The sequence below is a fragment of the Lemur catta genome, chromosome X (genome assembly GCF_020740605.2).
Source record: "Lemur catta isolate mLemCat1 chromosome X, mLemCat1.pri, whole genome shotgun sequence".
NCBI classification, from domain to species: Eukaryota; Metazoa; Chordata; class Mammalia; order Primates; family Lemuridae; genus Lemur; species Lemur catta.
In genome coordinates, this window is record NC_059155.1 from 8,632,619 (window position 1) to 8,647,038 (window position 14,420).

Sequence of the window (14,420 nt, forward strand, 5' to 3'; positions counted from 1 at the left end):
AAAAGAAAGGACACCCTAAGCACCAGGAAGAAAGTCTTGTTAATGATGAGCATGTCAATAATAATAGGTCTTTAAAAATCTCAGGAATCTATTCACTCACTATTCTAGGTCATCTGAAAAACTGCAAGTTTCCTAAATGGTCTCCCTGCATCTACTCTTGCCACCTCCAATCTGTTCTCCCAACAGCAGCCAGAGTTTTGGTTTCAAAATGTAAATCTGATCATATCACTCCCCTGCTTACAACCTTTCAGTAGTTCTCCATTACCCTTATGATACGGTCTATGCTCCCATTACCATAACATCTGGCTTCTGCCTACCTCTTCAGGCTCATCGCACCCATTGCAATCTATGATTCTGCCATGGTGAACTATTTCAGTTGTTTCCCAAGGAGCCAATCTTCCTCCCCCTTTCTTTACCTGGATAACTTTTACTTATCCTTCAGTTTTCAGTTTAGATGCCACATCCTCTGGGAAGCCTTCCCTGATCATGTCAGTTGTGTTGGCTGTCCTGCTATATGTGCCCAGGTTATCTACACCTTCTTAGCATCCATCACACACTTAACCATTCCCTTCACTAGCTCTTCAATGGCAGGGACTGTTTCTATCTCATTCACTGTTCTATCTCCAATGCCTATCTGAGTTCCTGGCACATAATACATTTTTGAATGAATGGTTGGGTGGATGGTTTAGCAATTTGTTTGTCTCTGCTGGCTTCTGCTTCTCTCTTTGCCTTCCTCACCAAGAGCTACCTACCTGCCCCAAGAGTTGTAAGCCATTTAGATTACAGGATCTACTCCTTCCTCCCTCCCTTCCTTCCCTGCTGAAAAAAAAAATAAAGGATCTAGAGAAAATTGGGTCTTTCCTCCCTGCTGCAACTTTAGGTCTAGTCTGCCAGTCTCTGATAAAAGCTTCCATTTAGCCCTTCCATTCTTCTCTGAGCCACCTGCAGTTAAGGAGATCAAAGGCCTGGCAAAATGATGGTGATCAGTGCCTTCCGGTGGCCTCATAAGGACAAAGAAGGAATGGTTTCCTGGGAACATGGGGAATGCCACCCTAGCTGAGTTCCCTTACAAAGTAAGTCTCTGCCACTCTCATCCTGAACACTAAAGTTGTATTGGGGTGGGGGGGTTGGTGTGGCTTTCAGAAGCCCCTGGCCTGGCTCCATCTCTTTCCTTGGGGCTCCCACCAAACCTAGTGTTGCACAAACTCAGGAGTGAGCAGATGCTCCCTGGTTTACGGAGTTCCTTGCTCTGTGGGGCTGGCTAATGAGGCTATTTAGTTTGGGGTACATGCCTGGATATTTTGCTTACTGGCCAATGAGGCCATGAAAAAGATCATTAAAATCTGACAAGAAGGCACCAAATTCTGCAAACAAACAACTATCCAATAAAGTCCACTTTTTCCAAATGAGGAAACTAAGTGATTCCTGGGAGCAGATGGATGCTGTTCACTCACAGGAGGGGGCCAGAAAAGGAAATTCTCTTGGCAAGAATAAGGCATAAATTGCAGTACATCCCTGAGTTAAAGGAGAATCTCCTTGCGTGGCAGAGGCAATAAACTAGGGCAGGGTTCTTGGGTCTGAACTACTTTTCTGCCTCTGGTCTCCATACAAGGCCACTACCAAAACACAGCCACCATAGCCCAGCCTGGCCTTGCTCCCCTTGCCTAAGTCCAGCTTGCCTCTCAGAGCCTCATCAATATCCCTGTCCATCTAGGAAATACATTTATGGAAAGTGATCCCTGACAACTTTTCCTGGGACACGTGATCCTGATCTGAGCTTTGACACTGTTTATCCCTATTGGGGTCTGGACTGCCTCAAAGGTTTCCTGGCAACTCAAGAATAATTGTGGATAACACCAGCTGCTTTCATCCCAGATCCACCACTCAATCTCAATTTTTTCAACCCTGACACCTAATATTAATAATTATAACAATACTTAACATTTATTGAGCAGTTACTATGTGCCAAACATTGTCCTGTGTGTTGATACATTATTTATTTTTCACAATAACCCTCTGGAAGAGGTAATATTCTTATTCTCATGTTACAAACAAGGAGATTGAGAGGTTAAGAAATTTGCCTAAGGTCACGCTAATGATGAGCCTGGTACTCAAACCCAAATCTGCCTGACTCTAATCTCCGAATCTCAACCACTACTCCATATAGCTAATTTACAAAGTTACCAGGATAACCCAGATTACCGCCTATTTAAGTTCCCAGTAAAAAGCTTTATTAGAAACAAGCACTAAGAGATGGGAGATCACAGGGCCTGGTTCCCAACAAATTGGTACAAGAGGGAATATATTCAGTATATGATCCATAAGGAATTGTGTTGCTTTCATTTCCCGTCATTTCTCCATGACAAAATATAGTGCCTAGTACATAGTACATGCTCAATAAATATTTATTGAATGAATAAATGGCCTTGCTCTCTGATGTACTCAGAGCCTTGTTGACTATAAGGACTTTGCGGTGACCTCTAAATTCCCTGCATGATGATATAAAGCATGGAAAACCTTTGTGCAGTCTCATCAGCACAAATATTTCTGCATAATCAAAACATCACCAGGCCCCAGATGACCAGAGTCCACTAACTCTAATTGCTATTTGCTACCTCAAAATGCTCTCGTCCCAAAAGAATGGTCACTGTCTCTAGAGCTCTTAGTAATTGTACCTGATTTCTGAAACAGCAAGAGGACAGAAATTGGTTCAAAATCCTGATACATCTTTGGTTATTTCTTGTAGGGTATAACCTTGAGAAGGTCATTTTACCTTTCTGTACCATGAGGGAATAGGACTTTCTACTTGCTAAGGGTCTTTTGGTCTTGGACATGCTAGTGTTTCCTGAGGGAAGTCAAAGTAGGTAAGGTGCTGTTTCTACTCATTCTCTAGCCAGATAGCATCGCTAACTCCAGCCTCCACATTGTTACCAATGTCATTAGCAGTATGTTCTGGGGGAAGAGAGAATGCAGGACACCAGCTCTTTCTCAGTGGCTTTTCTCAACCTTAAATCCAAGGTAAATAGTGAGCAGGAGGGCACATGGGATGAATGGGAAATGGAGAGCCTTATAGCAAACAAGTTCTCTTGTATGTCTCTTCACCTTAGGCAAAGAGGCCCGGGAGCCAGAGCTCTGGGTGGTCATGGTGAGCACGGTGGTGATACCCAGGCCCACACGGGCAGGAGCAGCATCCATGTTGATCCAGAAGGAGACCCAGGACAGGATGACGATGAGTAGGCTGGGGATGTACATCTGAATCAGATAGTAGCCCATCTGCCGTTCCAGGTGAAACTTTACCTCGATGCAGGTGAATTTCCCTGCAAGAAAAGAGGTGATGTATCAGGGTCCAGGTCCCCAGCCTGTGGCTGAGCCTGAGGAAACTAGGGTAAGACTAGGGTACCGGATCTCTGCTGGCCAGCCTCTGGGTACCTCAGCTGGGCCAATAAAGGAGACTTTCAAAATAGCCCCAGTTAGTGCCAGATGTATGTACTAAGGGAACTCTCAGAGCGGCCATCGAAGACTTGGCCTCTTGCTCCTAGCACTTTCACCTGATAGCACAGCAAGCGGATAAAGAGCAGGAGGGCTCCAGAGTCAGACTCCCTGGATTTGAATCCCGAACCTTTCACTTATTAGCTGTGTGACCTTGGGCAAAACACCCAAGCTTCTTGAGCTTCAGTTTCCTTGCCTGTAAAACAGTAATAACAATACCAACTCCATCACTGGGTTATTGGAAAAATTAAATGAGACCATGTATTTGAGGTATTGGGCACATAGGTAGCTGTTACTATTGTTATCTTTATTAACAAAGCAATTAGCTTAGACTCCATTCAGATCTCAGCAGCCCGGCCTGCACTTGCTAGTACCCCAGAACAGAGGCTCTCTAGCAACAACAATTCACTGGGATAAACACTGCCCGTGTCTTAAGCAAGTGAGAAGAGCCGGATAGCAAACATCTGGAAACAATGCCCAACAGAGACCAGCTCTGAACAGCAGGCAGCAGGTTTCCATAGAGCATCAGGCAGCAGTAATCTATTCCACCAGCAAAAAGTACATTGGCCTCAAGGCACATGGACCGATGCTTCGCCTCCCCTGCCAGCCTTCTTCACTTTATCCTGCTTCCCATGGCCCCGGGGCTAAGAAAACATTAGGTCAGAGCTTCTTTCAGAAGCAGAGGCTCAGGATGACCCAAACAAAAAGGAGAGGATGGATATGTTACTTTGTTCTGGTTTAGGCTTAGTCTTATCAGGCCTACCTGACTCCTCAAGGCCAGTGATTTCAGCAATGACTGATTAAGGCTTTGACATGTTGTAGGGTGCTGTGACCACCTACTGTTCCTGAGTCCACCTCACCCCACCCCACCCCGGCTTCTTGCCACGACATGCCTTTACTAAGTACTTGCATTTTCTTTCCCGTCCCACCTTCCCTTCTTTTTTTCTTTGTGTAACAGCAGTTTTGTTTTGTTTTGTTTTTATTTTTTGAGACAGGGTCTTGCTCTGTCTCCTGGGCTAGAGTGCTGTGGCATGTCATCATAGTGCACTATAACCTCAAACCCTTGGATTCAAGCCATCCTCCTGCCTTAGCCTCCTGAATGGCTGGGACTACAGGTGCACCAACCACACCCAGTTAATTTTTCTATTTTTTTGTAGACAGGGGGTCTTGCTCTTGCTCAAGCTGGTCTCAAACTCCTGGCCTCAAGCTCTCCTCCCACCTTGGCCTCCCAAAATGCTAGAATTACAGGTGTGAGCCACCAGCACCCGGCCAGCAGTTTTGCTTTTAATTACAAAATTAACACTAGTTTAGTATAGAAAATTGAGAAGTAGAGAAGGAATAATAATATTCATAAGATTACATTTATGATCCTTCTGCTAAGGAACCTGACTTTATATACTTTATCTCATTTAATCCTGTAGCAACTCTTTGGGGTAAGTAAAATTATCTCTCATATCACAGATAGGGATACTGAGACATGAAGAAATTGAGTTATGTTTCTCAAGGGCACTCAACTAGTAAATAGTAATATCCAAACTCAGCTCTATCTGCCCCCAAAGTTTTTGCTCTTATCCATTGTATCCACATATCTTTAGAAACATTTAGTTCTATTTCCTTGCAGGATTTTTAAGTGCATGTTTTTGGTTTGATTTTTCACTATAATGTAATCATTTTGTGTATATAATTCTGAATCTTACCTTCTTTCACTCATACTTTCCCACATTCATATAAGCACCTTGTAAGCATCCTTTTTAACGTCTGCATACTATTCCACCAGGCAGATGCACTATGTAATTTACTTAACCTCTGCCCTATTGGTGGATATTTAGAACAGTTTTAAGTTTTTTCTAGTATAAACAGTGACCCAGGAGCCCTCTTGGGGTGTAAAGTCAATGTGATATTTTGGAATATTTCTGTATAATACATTCTAACGTGTGGGATTCTTCCATAATTAAGTAGCAAAAAAAATTTGAGCTTCTAGACTCAGGTTTCTCAAAGTATGTTTCCTGGACCACCTGCGTCAGAATCCTCAGGATACCTATTAAAATGCAGATTTCTGGGCATTATTCCAAGTGTATGTAATCGGAATCTCCAAGAGATAGAGCCCAGGAATCAACATTTTAACAGACTCCCCTGGGGAATATAATGCACACCAAAGTTTGGAAACCATTGACCTACATACAGATTACCAGCTTTTTTCCCAAAAAGGTTATACCAATTTCCACTCCCACCTGCATTTTCTAAATTAAATGGCCTTTTTCTCTCCCCACTCCCCACACCCTCATATATATGCACACACATACTCATGGGGCAGCACCCAAAGCATGTTGGTGAACCATGGGAGGGACCCAGGACCTTTTCCTCTTTAGCCTGTTGCCTCTATCTCAGGGTCAGAGCTCCTGGCAGCCAAATTGCCAGGGGAAATGAGGAGCTGCAGCGGGCAGATGCTCAGACTGAAAGGCAGCCCTTCTCCACTTTTTGGCTCACGTTTCACACCTGGGAAAATATGGCAGCTCGTGAGACCAGGGCAGTGGTGGCGGCAGTGGGAGGTGTGCACGATAAGCTGGCCGCTGCCCTCAGGCCTGTTCCCTCCTGGTTCAGCACAGCCGCTGACCACTGTCACACGTGCATGCCCCACCTTCCACACACAGTTGGCCCTGGGAAAAGTGGGAAACTTCTACCACTCTCTGTAACAGGCCCATTTGCTCTGCAGCATGTGATAGGGACAAGAACATGGACTGTGGAGTTAAACAGATCTGGATTTGAGTTCCAAACCTGCCATTTACTAGCTATGTCACTTGGACAATTGATTTAACCTCTTAGAACCTCGGTTTTCCTTTTCTGAAAAAATGGTGTTGATAATCACTACCACAACGAGATACGGTATATGAAGCACCTGGAACCACATCTCGCATAGATTGGGCCTTCAGTAGAGGCTGGCTGCCTTGTCCCCTTGCTTCGCATCTGAAGGTTCTCCTGTGGCTCACAGCCAGTAAAGATCCTGGTTTTTACCTGTGTTGTAGTGCTTGGTACAATAGCCTAGATCCTTCTCATCCCGCAAGATAAACTGGGGCAGAGTCAGCCCCTCAGCCACTTGGACAGCAGGAGCATCTTCCAGCCACTCAAACACGAGGTCATTCATGGTGTAGCCAACTGAAAGTGACAGAGATGGCAGAGGGCTGCAGAGTGTGGGTGTTGGGTGGGGGTAGGGATAGGGTTAGAACTGGTAGGAGAGAACAGTCGAGGAGTCAGGCCTGGGGTTTAGGAGCTTCACGCTCATCTTGGAAAGGGAAACTTTTCTGAAGGGGGTACTTGGTCATTGTCTCATGGGCCCATCCTAAGTTGGTAAATCAGAAAGATTCCAGACTCCTCTCCTACTTAGTTCTCAAGCTCGAGGAAGGCCCAAACAGAAACTATTCTGGCAGACCTAGAAAGCAGGTCAAGAGGGTTGGAAAGATGTCAAGGAACCCAGCTGGGAGCCTCCTGCCATATCTCAAACCCAGGGGAGTAAGCATGTGTACCAACCACATGTCTTGATCTGAGCCAGCCTCAGAGTCAGGGCTTCTGCCACCTCACCTCAGGGAGGAAAGAGCTATTTATATCCTGCCAGTCATGCATGGGACAATGTGCATACCACAGACTCCTAGCCAGGGCCTTGAATTGGGACAGATTGAGAGCTAATATCTGAACATGTCAAGTTGTTCACAGATAGCTAGCAGTTCCTGAAAGCTCATGCCACATATACGATTATATTCACACATGTCGGGTAGGGATGGGAGCAGAAACACCAAGGCTCACAGACATCCAGTGTAGGGCTTTCACCCAGAGTACCTGTGTGACTTTGGGTAAGTCACTTCCCCGTCTATAAAATTGTGATAATAGTAGCTACTCTACCCACTTTTCAGAGTTATGAAGGGATAATGAGAGGCTGGATGTGAAAGTGGTTTATAAACTCTAAAGAGCTGACCACAGCTGAAAACAGCCTTACAAGCCTTCTTCTCTAAACACTGAGTGGGTGTCTCCTGATCTCACAGTCTCCCCTCACCCAGGAGATGGGGAAAGAGTGGAAATAGGTGATGGTCCAGCCTTGTCATCCTTTGGCTCCTTTGCACTTTGGGCAGTCCCTACAGGCTGGCACCCCTGCCATAGAGGAGCCCTTGGCTGACCTCTCCAATGTAGTCACTGTCCTCTGCCTAGAACTGTCCTCTCCTACTTCTCTACATAGGTTATTTGTGTTCATGGAGAATCAGGGTTTAAAGAGTGCCCCCACCTTTCACCCACTGGCATTTTTATAGGCATCTGCAATGTCTTGACTCAGGGGAGTAAAGGTAGAATGACTTCAGGCACTGTGAGATGGACCATATTTTTGGCAGAGAAGGTGCCTCTCAAATCGCCCCCCACAACCAGCATGAGCACATTTGTATGTAAGGCTGGCATCTTCCCATTCCCCAGCCCTGTGGAACAGCCAGACCAGCAAATAGTGTGGGAATGGAAAAACACACTGGGCTAGGGGTTAGAGATCCCTGGCTCCTAGTATCATCTGTGCCAAGAACTGACTGGGTGTGCTTAGGCCAGTCCCTCCCCACTCTGGATGGTCCTTTTCCTGGGTGGAATCCTGTGGGATGGGGTTAACTAGCTTTTACTCCAGGCCTTCCTCTGTGACTCTCTAGAGACACTTACAGCTCTCCAACTGCATCGTGCAGGTCTGGATGTCCATGGGGAAGTTCTTCAGGTCCATCGGGCAGGACAAAATTAGGGTCAACCTGGTGGGGACAGAAAGAAAGAAGTGACATCGGTTTACTGGGGCCCAGCCCAGCACAGGAGAACTCTCCTCCCACCCCTCAGCCTCCATCTGCCTTCTTTCTCTTGATGCAAACTCCTGGCTGTTCACCAGGTGCACCTGATGCTGTAGAGCACATTCCCATTCTTGAAGATGCGCAGTAACTTGTTGTCCGTGGTCACCTCATGGAAGTTGGCCCCTTTTTCGTTGGCAAAGAACAGATCTGGCTTCCAGATGGAGTCTAGCATGGAGGGATCGAGGTCCAGAGAGTCGTCAGGATACTCTCGATAAGCCAGGCGTGGGTCATTCCACTGCTGCCGCAAGAAGACATTCACCCGGTAGTCCTGGGAGGGTGCAGAGAGGCATCCTATCAGAGGCAGTGCTATTCCCAGGGCCCCAGCCAGCCTGCATGGGCAGGAAAGCCATGTGGAGGAAATGCTGGGAGTGCATCTCCAGGGCAGTGGGCATTTTCCACTGGAGAAGGAGCCTGCCTTGGGCTGATATGGCAAAGATGGGTAGGGAAAAAGCCTTCATTTAAGCACTTACTATGTGCCAGGCTCTCTGCTAAGTGCTTTCTTTATATGCATCATCTCATTTAAATCTCACACCAACCTTGTGAGGACAGTGTTGTCATGATCTCCATTTTACAGATGGGGACACTGAGGCAAAGTGAGATTTAAGTAATCTGCCTAAGGTCACACAGCTATGAGATGGTAGAGTCTGGATTTGAACCCAGGTTTGTCTGATTCCAAAGCCAGTGCTCTACACCAAGCTACTTCACATGTTTCGCCATCTGCTGCTTAGGCTCGTCTGTCTTTAGCCATGGAAATCCGGGGCTAGGGAAAAATGTCCTCCCAGTGACCAGCTTCAGACATCCCATGGCTTTAGCCGTGAGCACGAAACAGGGAGAGGACAGAAGAGGGAGGAAATGCTTACTATCTGGTGGGCTTCTCCCACTGACCTTAGAGTGGAAGCAGGGAACAGGGAGACCCCTTACCATGGTGGTCTCAGTGACGGAGCCGAAACTGTTGATGAAGATGTTGCAGGTCACGTTCACGGGTGGGCCTAAGGGTAGCAAAGCACAGCCTGTTGGCAGGGCATTCCAGGAGACTGGTAGCAGATCCCAGAACTCCCTCCCTTAGCTTCAGGCCGGGCCACTGCTGGGAGAAGGTAATGCCAGCTACACAGGCCCATGAGCCAAGGGGAGGAGAGGCCCTATCTCAGCTGTAAGAACTCACGCCGGACTTCCAGCCTCCTTTCCTTGTGGCAAGTGACAGAGTCTGGCTGGGTGGTGTGCTGCCAAAAGTGGTGGGGACGGAGGGACTTTTGTAGGATGAAGGTTTCTTACCTTTAAAATTGGGCCGAATCCTGGCATCATATCCGGATGTTCGCCCCATAAGCTTGTCTAAGAAGTCAGAGGGGGACATGGGCTGGGACCCTTTGGTCCCAGATTTGACTTCCTCTTTTGCCAAAGCCACCCTGGATAGGAGAGGTAAAGAAGTCTGAGGCCAGTCGTATTCTGCATTTATCGCAGACTCTCTCATTCCCCATCCCCACCCACCTCTGACTGATGTCCCCATGAGGCAGGAGGATAGGAGAGGATGGGTCTCTGGGTGCCATTTGCAAAATGAAAAGAACAAAAACAGCCACAAGTCAACATGGCAGCTCACCAGTTAGTACTAGAAAAGTGCTTTCACATAGATTAGATCTTTTTACCCTCACAGTTCTCAGTGAGATGGCAGTGAAGACTATAATTTCTATTTTACAGATGAGAAAACTGAGGCTTCAAAAGGAAAAGTGACTTGTCCAAAGTCACAGAGCTACTGAGTGACAGGCTCAGGACCCAAACTTCGGGCTGAAGCGTCATCCAGTGTTCTTTTCCTGAAGGTGCTTTGAGAGCACCCAAAGAAGAGTGATGTCTCACTGGAAATGATCCGGCAAGGATGGAAAGGGCTCAAGGACAACTTGCATCCCTGTGAGTTGGTCTCAGTTGCTTGGGCTTCATGCTGGGCTGCTCAGGATCTAGAACCCAGCTTCTGAAAGAGGGAGTCTTGGCTTCTGGTGCATGCTCCAGCAGGAAGCTCTGTTTTGAGCTATATTTTAATTCAGGGCTATGGCTGCTGCAGGCAAGGGAACTAGTTTTGGCAAATACGGTGGAAAAGCGGGGCTCTAGGAGCATGGGAAAGCCTCCCTGTAGAGTGGACATGCTGAGGTCAACTTCCATCTTTTTCCTCCTAGCAGCCTGATTTTGAGGAAGGAGCCAGTGTGCTTTAGCCTAGCTTGGAAGCCAGCCCCCTTCTCCTCTGACAAGTTTGCCTCTAAGAGCAGCAAAGCCTCTTCCACATGCCTGATTACCAGCTAACAGACTAGGGACCCGGAGCTCAGCAAAGCCTTGGTGGCAGGGGTGGAGCTCAGGCTGCACTCCTGGCTGGGCCAGGTGCCTCCTGCCCCATCCTGCCATCATCACTGGCCCAGGGCACTGCCACTGCTACTGCTACACTGTGGGGCTGGGCGGCAGTATGGCTGCTCTCCTGCCGGGTCCTAGTAACTATCCTTTGAGCCAGCGGGCCCCTCTTTCCCAGTAAATGCAAGCACCAGCCAGTGAACAACAGAATAATAAAAATAGCTAAGGCACATACTAAATGCTTTGCACACCTTGTCTAATCTGGTTCTCACAGAGTCCTCTCAGATAAGTGTTGTGATTATTTCCATTATATAAATGAGGAGATTAAGGATCAGAGAGGTGAAGTGACTTCTTCATGACTGTGTAGCTAGTGAGTGGTAAAGCCAAGATTCAAACCCAGAGCTACTGGCTTCAAAATTAGGTCTATCTATCACAATACCATGATGCAGACAGCCCAGGGTGGGCAGCCAAGGAGCCAGAGTGGGGGAAGGTCAGTGGCAGCCCCACCGGAACTTCCTAGAGTCCTGTCTCCTTGAATCCCCCTAGAAAGAGGGAGCTCTTACCCTGAAGACAGAGGCCTCCCTAGCCCCTAGCAGGGGCTGCCAGAGCAGGTGGCCTAAGCAGACTCTGAAAATCCGAGGAGGCTGGTGGTGGTGCTGGAGCAAGCAGAAGTCTGTGGCTTCACCACAGGATGTCCACGCTAGCCAGGTGCTGCTGCTGCTGCTGCTGGCCACCTGCCCCCTGCATGCTGGGAGGCCACATGGCCCTGCACATGGAGCAACCAGACCCTCCCTACCATCCTCAGCCCCACTCTCAGGTCACCTCTCCTGCCAGTCCCAGCCCTAGGACCCTGGCATAAGCTGTGGACTCTGCTGTCTTGGGCCCCAACCCCTGTTACAGCCCCTTTTTCTGGGGCCACCTTGTCTGAAGACCTAAGAGCAGAGTCGCTGTGTGCCGCCACTCCTTCCTCTCTTTCATTCCTGGAAAGTCCCACACATTGGCAGGACCTAGGAAGCTCCAGAGCTGACAATCTTTTTCATGCAAGGCTCTCGGGTAGGGTAGGGGGAGAGCTCTGATTCTGCTGCTGGGCACCTGAGCGACCTTAGACTAGTTGCTGCTCCTCTCTGGGCCTCAGTTTCCATATGTGCAATGAAAGACCTGGACTCCATATCTCTAAGGGCCCATCTTGCTCTAACTGCCTCCACTCTTTAAGCTCTAGTGGGAATGCTGCCACTGGAGCTCGGGCTTTGAGGCAACTTCCTTTCCGTGAGGGCCAGTAAGGCCCAGCCGGGTGCCCCCTTCAGCCTGCATCCTCCTATCAACTCCAGCTGAGCTGCCATTCCGCTTTGAGCTGCTTTTCACCCTTCAGAAGTTCCCTGCCCCACTCTGCCGGCTTACCTGCCTTCCTGCCAACCCAATGTGTCTGCAAGCAGTGGGGCAGCAGGCTCCTCAGAGGCAAGCATCCCTGAGTGCTCCTTGGACTAAGAAGAAGAGGAAGAGGATGCTGTGGTGGCACTCACCCCCTCCTCCTTGGGAGGCACTCCTCTTATGACCAGGTCAGCCCAAGCAACAGCCATCTTTCCTGCTCAGCTCACCCTGCCAACCTAGACTGGCTCCTGGTCTAATGAGAAAGGGGCAATTGGTGGGGGGTCAGTTACAGAAAGCCCCAAGTATGTCTTGCTTGCAAGTCCAGGAAATTACTACTTAGTGCCCCTGAAGAGACAGTGAGCAGCCAGCCATGTGTACACAGGCAGGGTGACCGCAGAGGTCCAAGGTTTGGCCAGTCCAGCTCCATCCTGAGGTGGTCTTGGGGTAAACCCCTGCTACTTGAAGCCTCTTGGGCATGCAGCTGATAGATGTTGCTGTCCTTTTTAGGGATCTGAATGGTGTGTGGCCCAGCTGGTAGGGAGACAGGCTGGGTGGCAGGACAGACAGCGTCCACTCTGGGGCTCAGCTACTTAGCCCCTACCTGGGCCCAGGAAACTCCTACCCATGCACAAGCCTCCCCACGGGCACTGGCACCGGGGACTTTACATCTCTAATGAAAAGTGAGGGTGTATCCTCCCGTAGAGCCCTCCAGACTGGGGGCCTTGTGCAAACTTAGAGGAAACTGTGCCAGACACCCTGGCTGCCCCTCGGCCGGCGTTTGCATGCACCTCCTCACCCCCGCTCAGCTCACCTGAGGAGGACGTGCCCTGGCAGTGTCCAGAGGAGAAGGAAGGAGAGGGTTGCAGGAACAAGAGCTGTCATTTCGCGGGGATCTTGGAGCCCTTTGTCAGCCTGGCTGCCAGTGTGAGAGGGGATATCCCTGCAGGAACACCAGAAGTACAGAGCCTGTCTCCAACTGGGGCAGCTCGCAAGGAGCCGGTGCAGCTGGGCTAAGAGTTGTGCTCTCTCTTTTCTTCTGCCTCTTCTCTGCCCTGCCTTTATCAGTCAGGAGCCAGAACTATTCCCCTGGAAATGATCCTGACACAGATAACCCTACCGGCTCCTGCTTGGGATTGCCTTGGGCTCCGGAGGGCCTCAGCCTGCCAGCTGGGAGCTAGAAAAGGTTCTCTTTGGGCAGCACTCTCCAAACCCTGGAGAGTCTTGAAGGGGAGGGAGGAGGGAGACCAGTAGGAAGATGTTTCCCTCCCTCCAACCACCCCCCTCCATGCACCCTCCGAAAGCAGCAATTTAAAGGCACAGTCGGCAGCAGCTGGAGGGGTTCAGAGCGTGTATCTGTGTGCCGGGGAGGAGCTTGGGCTGCTGCTGCTGCTTGGGGAGGGCCAGAGGTGTTCCGTCCAGTCTCTAACTCTCTGGCTGGAGGAGGGGACTTAGGTGGCCCTGCTACCCCCTCTCTCCCAACAGCTTTCCTCTTAGCCTGGAGCCAAGCTCGGGCCCAATAGGAAACTCCTAATGATTTTTATAAGGGGGAAAAGACCTGAGAAGGTTTAGGTGGAGCTACGGGTATTCTCAAGCCGAGGGCTTCAGGTCCGAGAGGAGGCGGAGGGCTAGGGCAGCTTTCCCCCTACTGTGGACAGAGGTGCAGAGAATGGAAGACACAAAGGAACTTCGGAGCCCTTCTCATGTCTAGTCTGCCTGCGAGACAGTCTGTCCTTCCTGGTAGTTGCACATCCTTTGTCCTGCCTGCTTCCCTCCCTCAGGTCCTCCCGGGTGAGCCTGGGGCTCTCTGTAGCTCTCAGAATCCCTCCTCCCCACACCCTGTCCCCAGCCTGGCCCTGGGGAGGGATAGTGGTGCAGAGCAGGCTCTGCAGGCTTCAGAGGAATCGCAGCAGGGGCAAGGGCAGTGACCTAGCAGCCCTCAGGCCAGGATGGAGAGAGGCAGAGGGTGGGTGTCCTGCTCCCTCACCTTCTGCACATTTGCTTACAGCACCCAGAGCTTCAGCAGCTCTGTTTTCTCCTGCCCGACCCTTCCCCAGGCCCTTCCCCAAACGTTCCCAGGCGGCATCTCTACAGCTCCGGGACCTCCCCCACTGCCAGTGCCTCTCCTGCTCTCCCTCCTTTTCTCCAATCTCCTCCTCTCTTCTTCCCTCTCCCTGAAGTTTTGCCTTCATCTATCCTCTCTCCACCTCACGCTCCAATCTCCTGTTTCCCTGTTTCTTCTCTGTCTCACCTTCTGTGTCTGTCTCCTCTCTTCTTTCCCCCTCACTTTCTCTCCATCTCTGTTTCCTCTCCATCTCTCCTTTATCTTCACTGTCACTTTCTCCTCCAAAACGACAGCAGTGAGAAGCCAAGGGTCTTCGC

At 49.5% G+C, this 14,420-nt stretch overlaps 1 protein-coding gene across 1 annotated transcript; it reads right to left on the reverse strand.

Annotated features, from left to right (window-relative positions):
- Positions 1 to 3,007: 3,007 nt before the first annotated feature.
- On the reverse strand, positions 3,008 to 12,923 carry LOC123628532 (glycine receptor subunit alpha-4-like). Its single transcript, XM_045538289.1, is given in 8 exon segments — positions 3,008 to 3,048; positions 3,051 to 3,317; positions 6,502 to 6,642; positions 8,170 to 8,252; positions 8,390 to 8,613; positions 9,267 to 9,334; positions 9,618 to 9,748; positions 12,853 to 12,923. Coding segments are annotated over 8 exon segments (1,026 nt in total).
- Between the last annotated feature and the right edge of the window lie 1,497 nt (positions 12,924 to 14,420).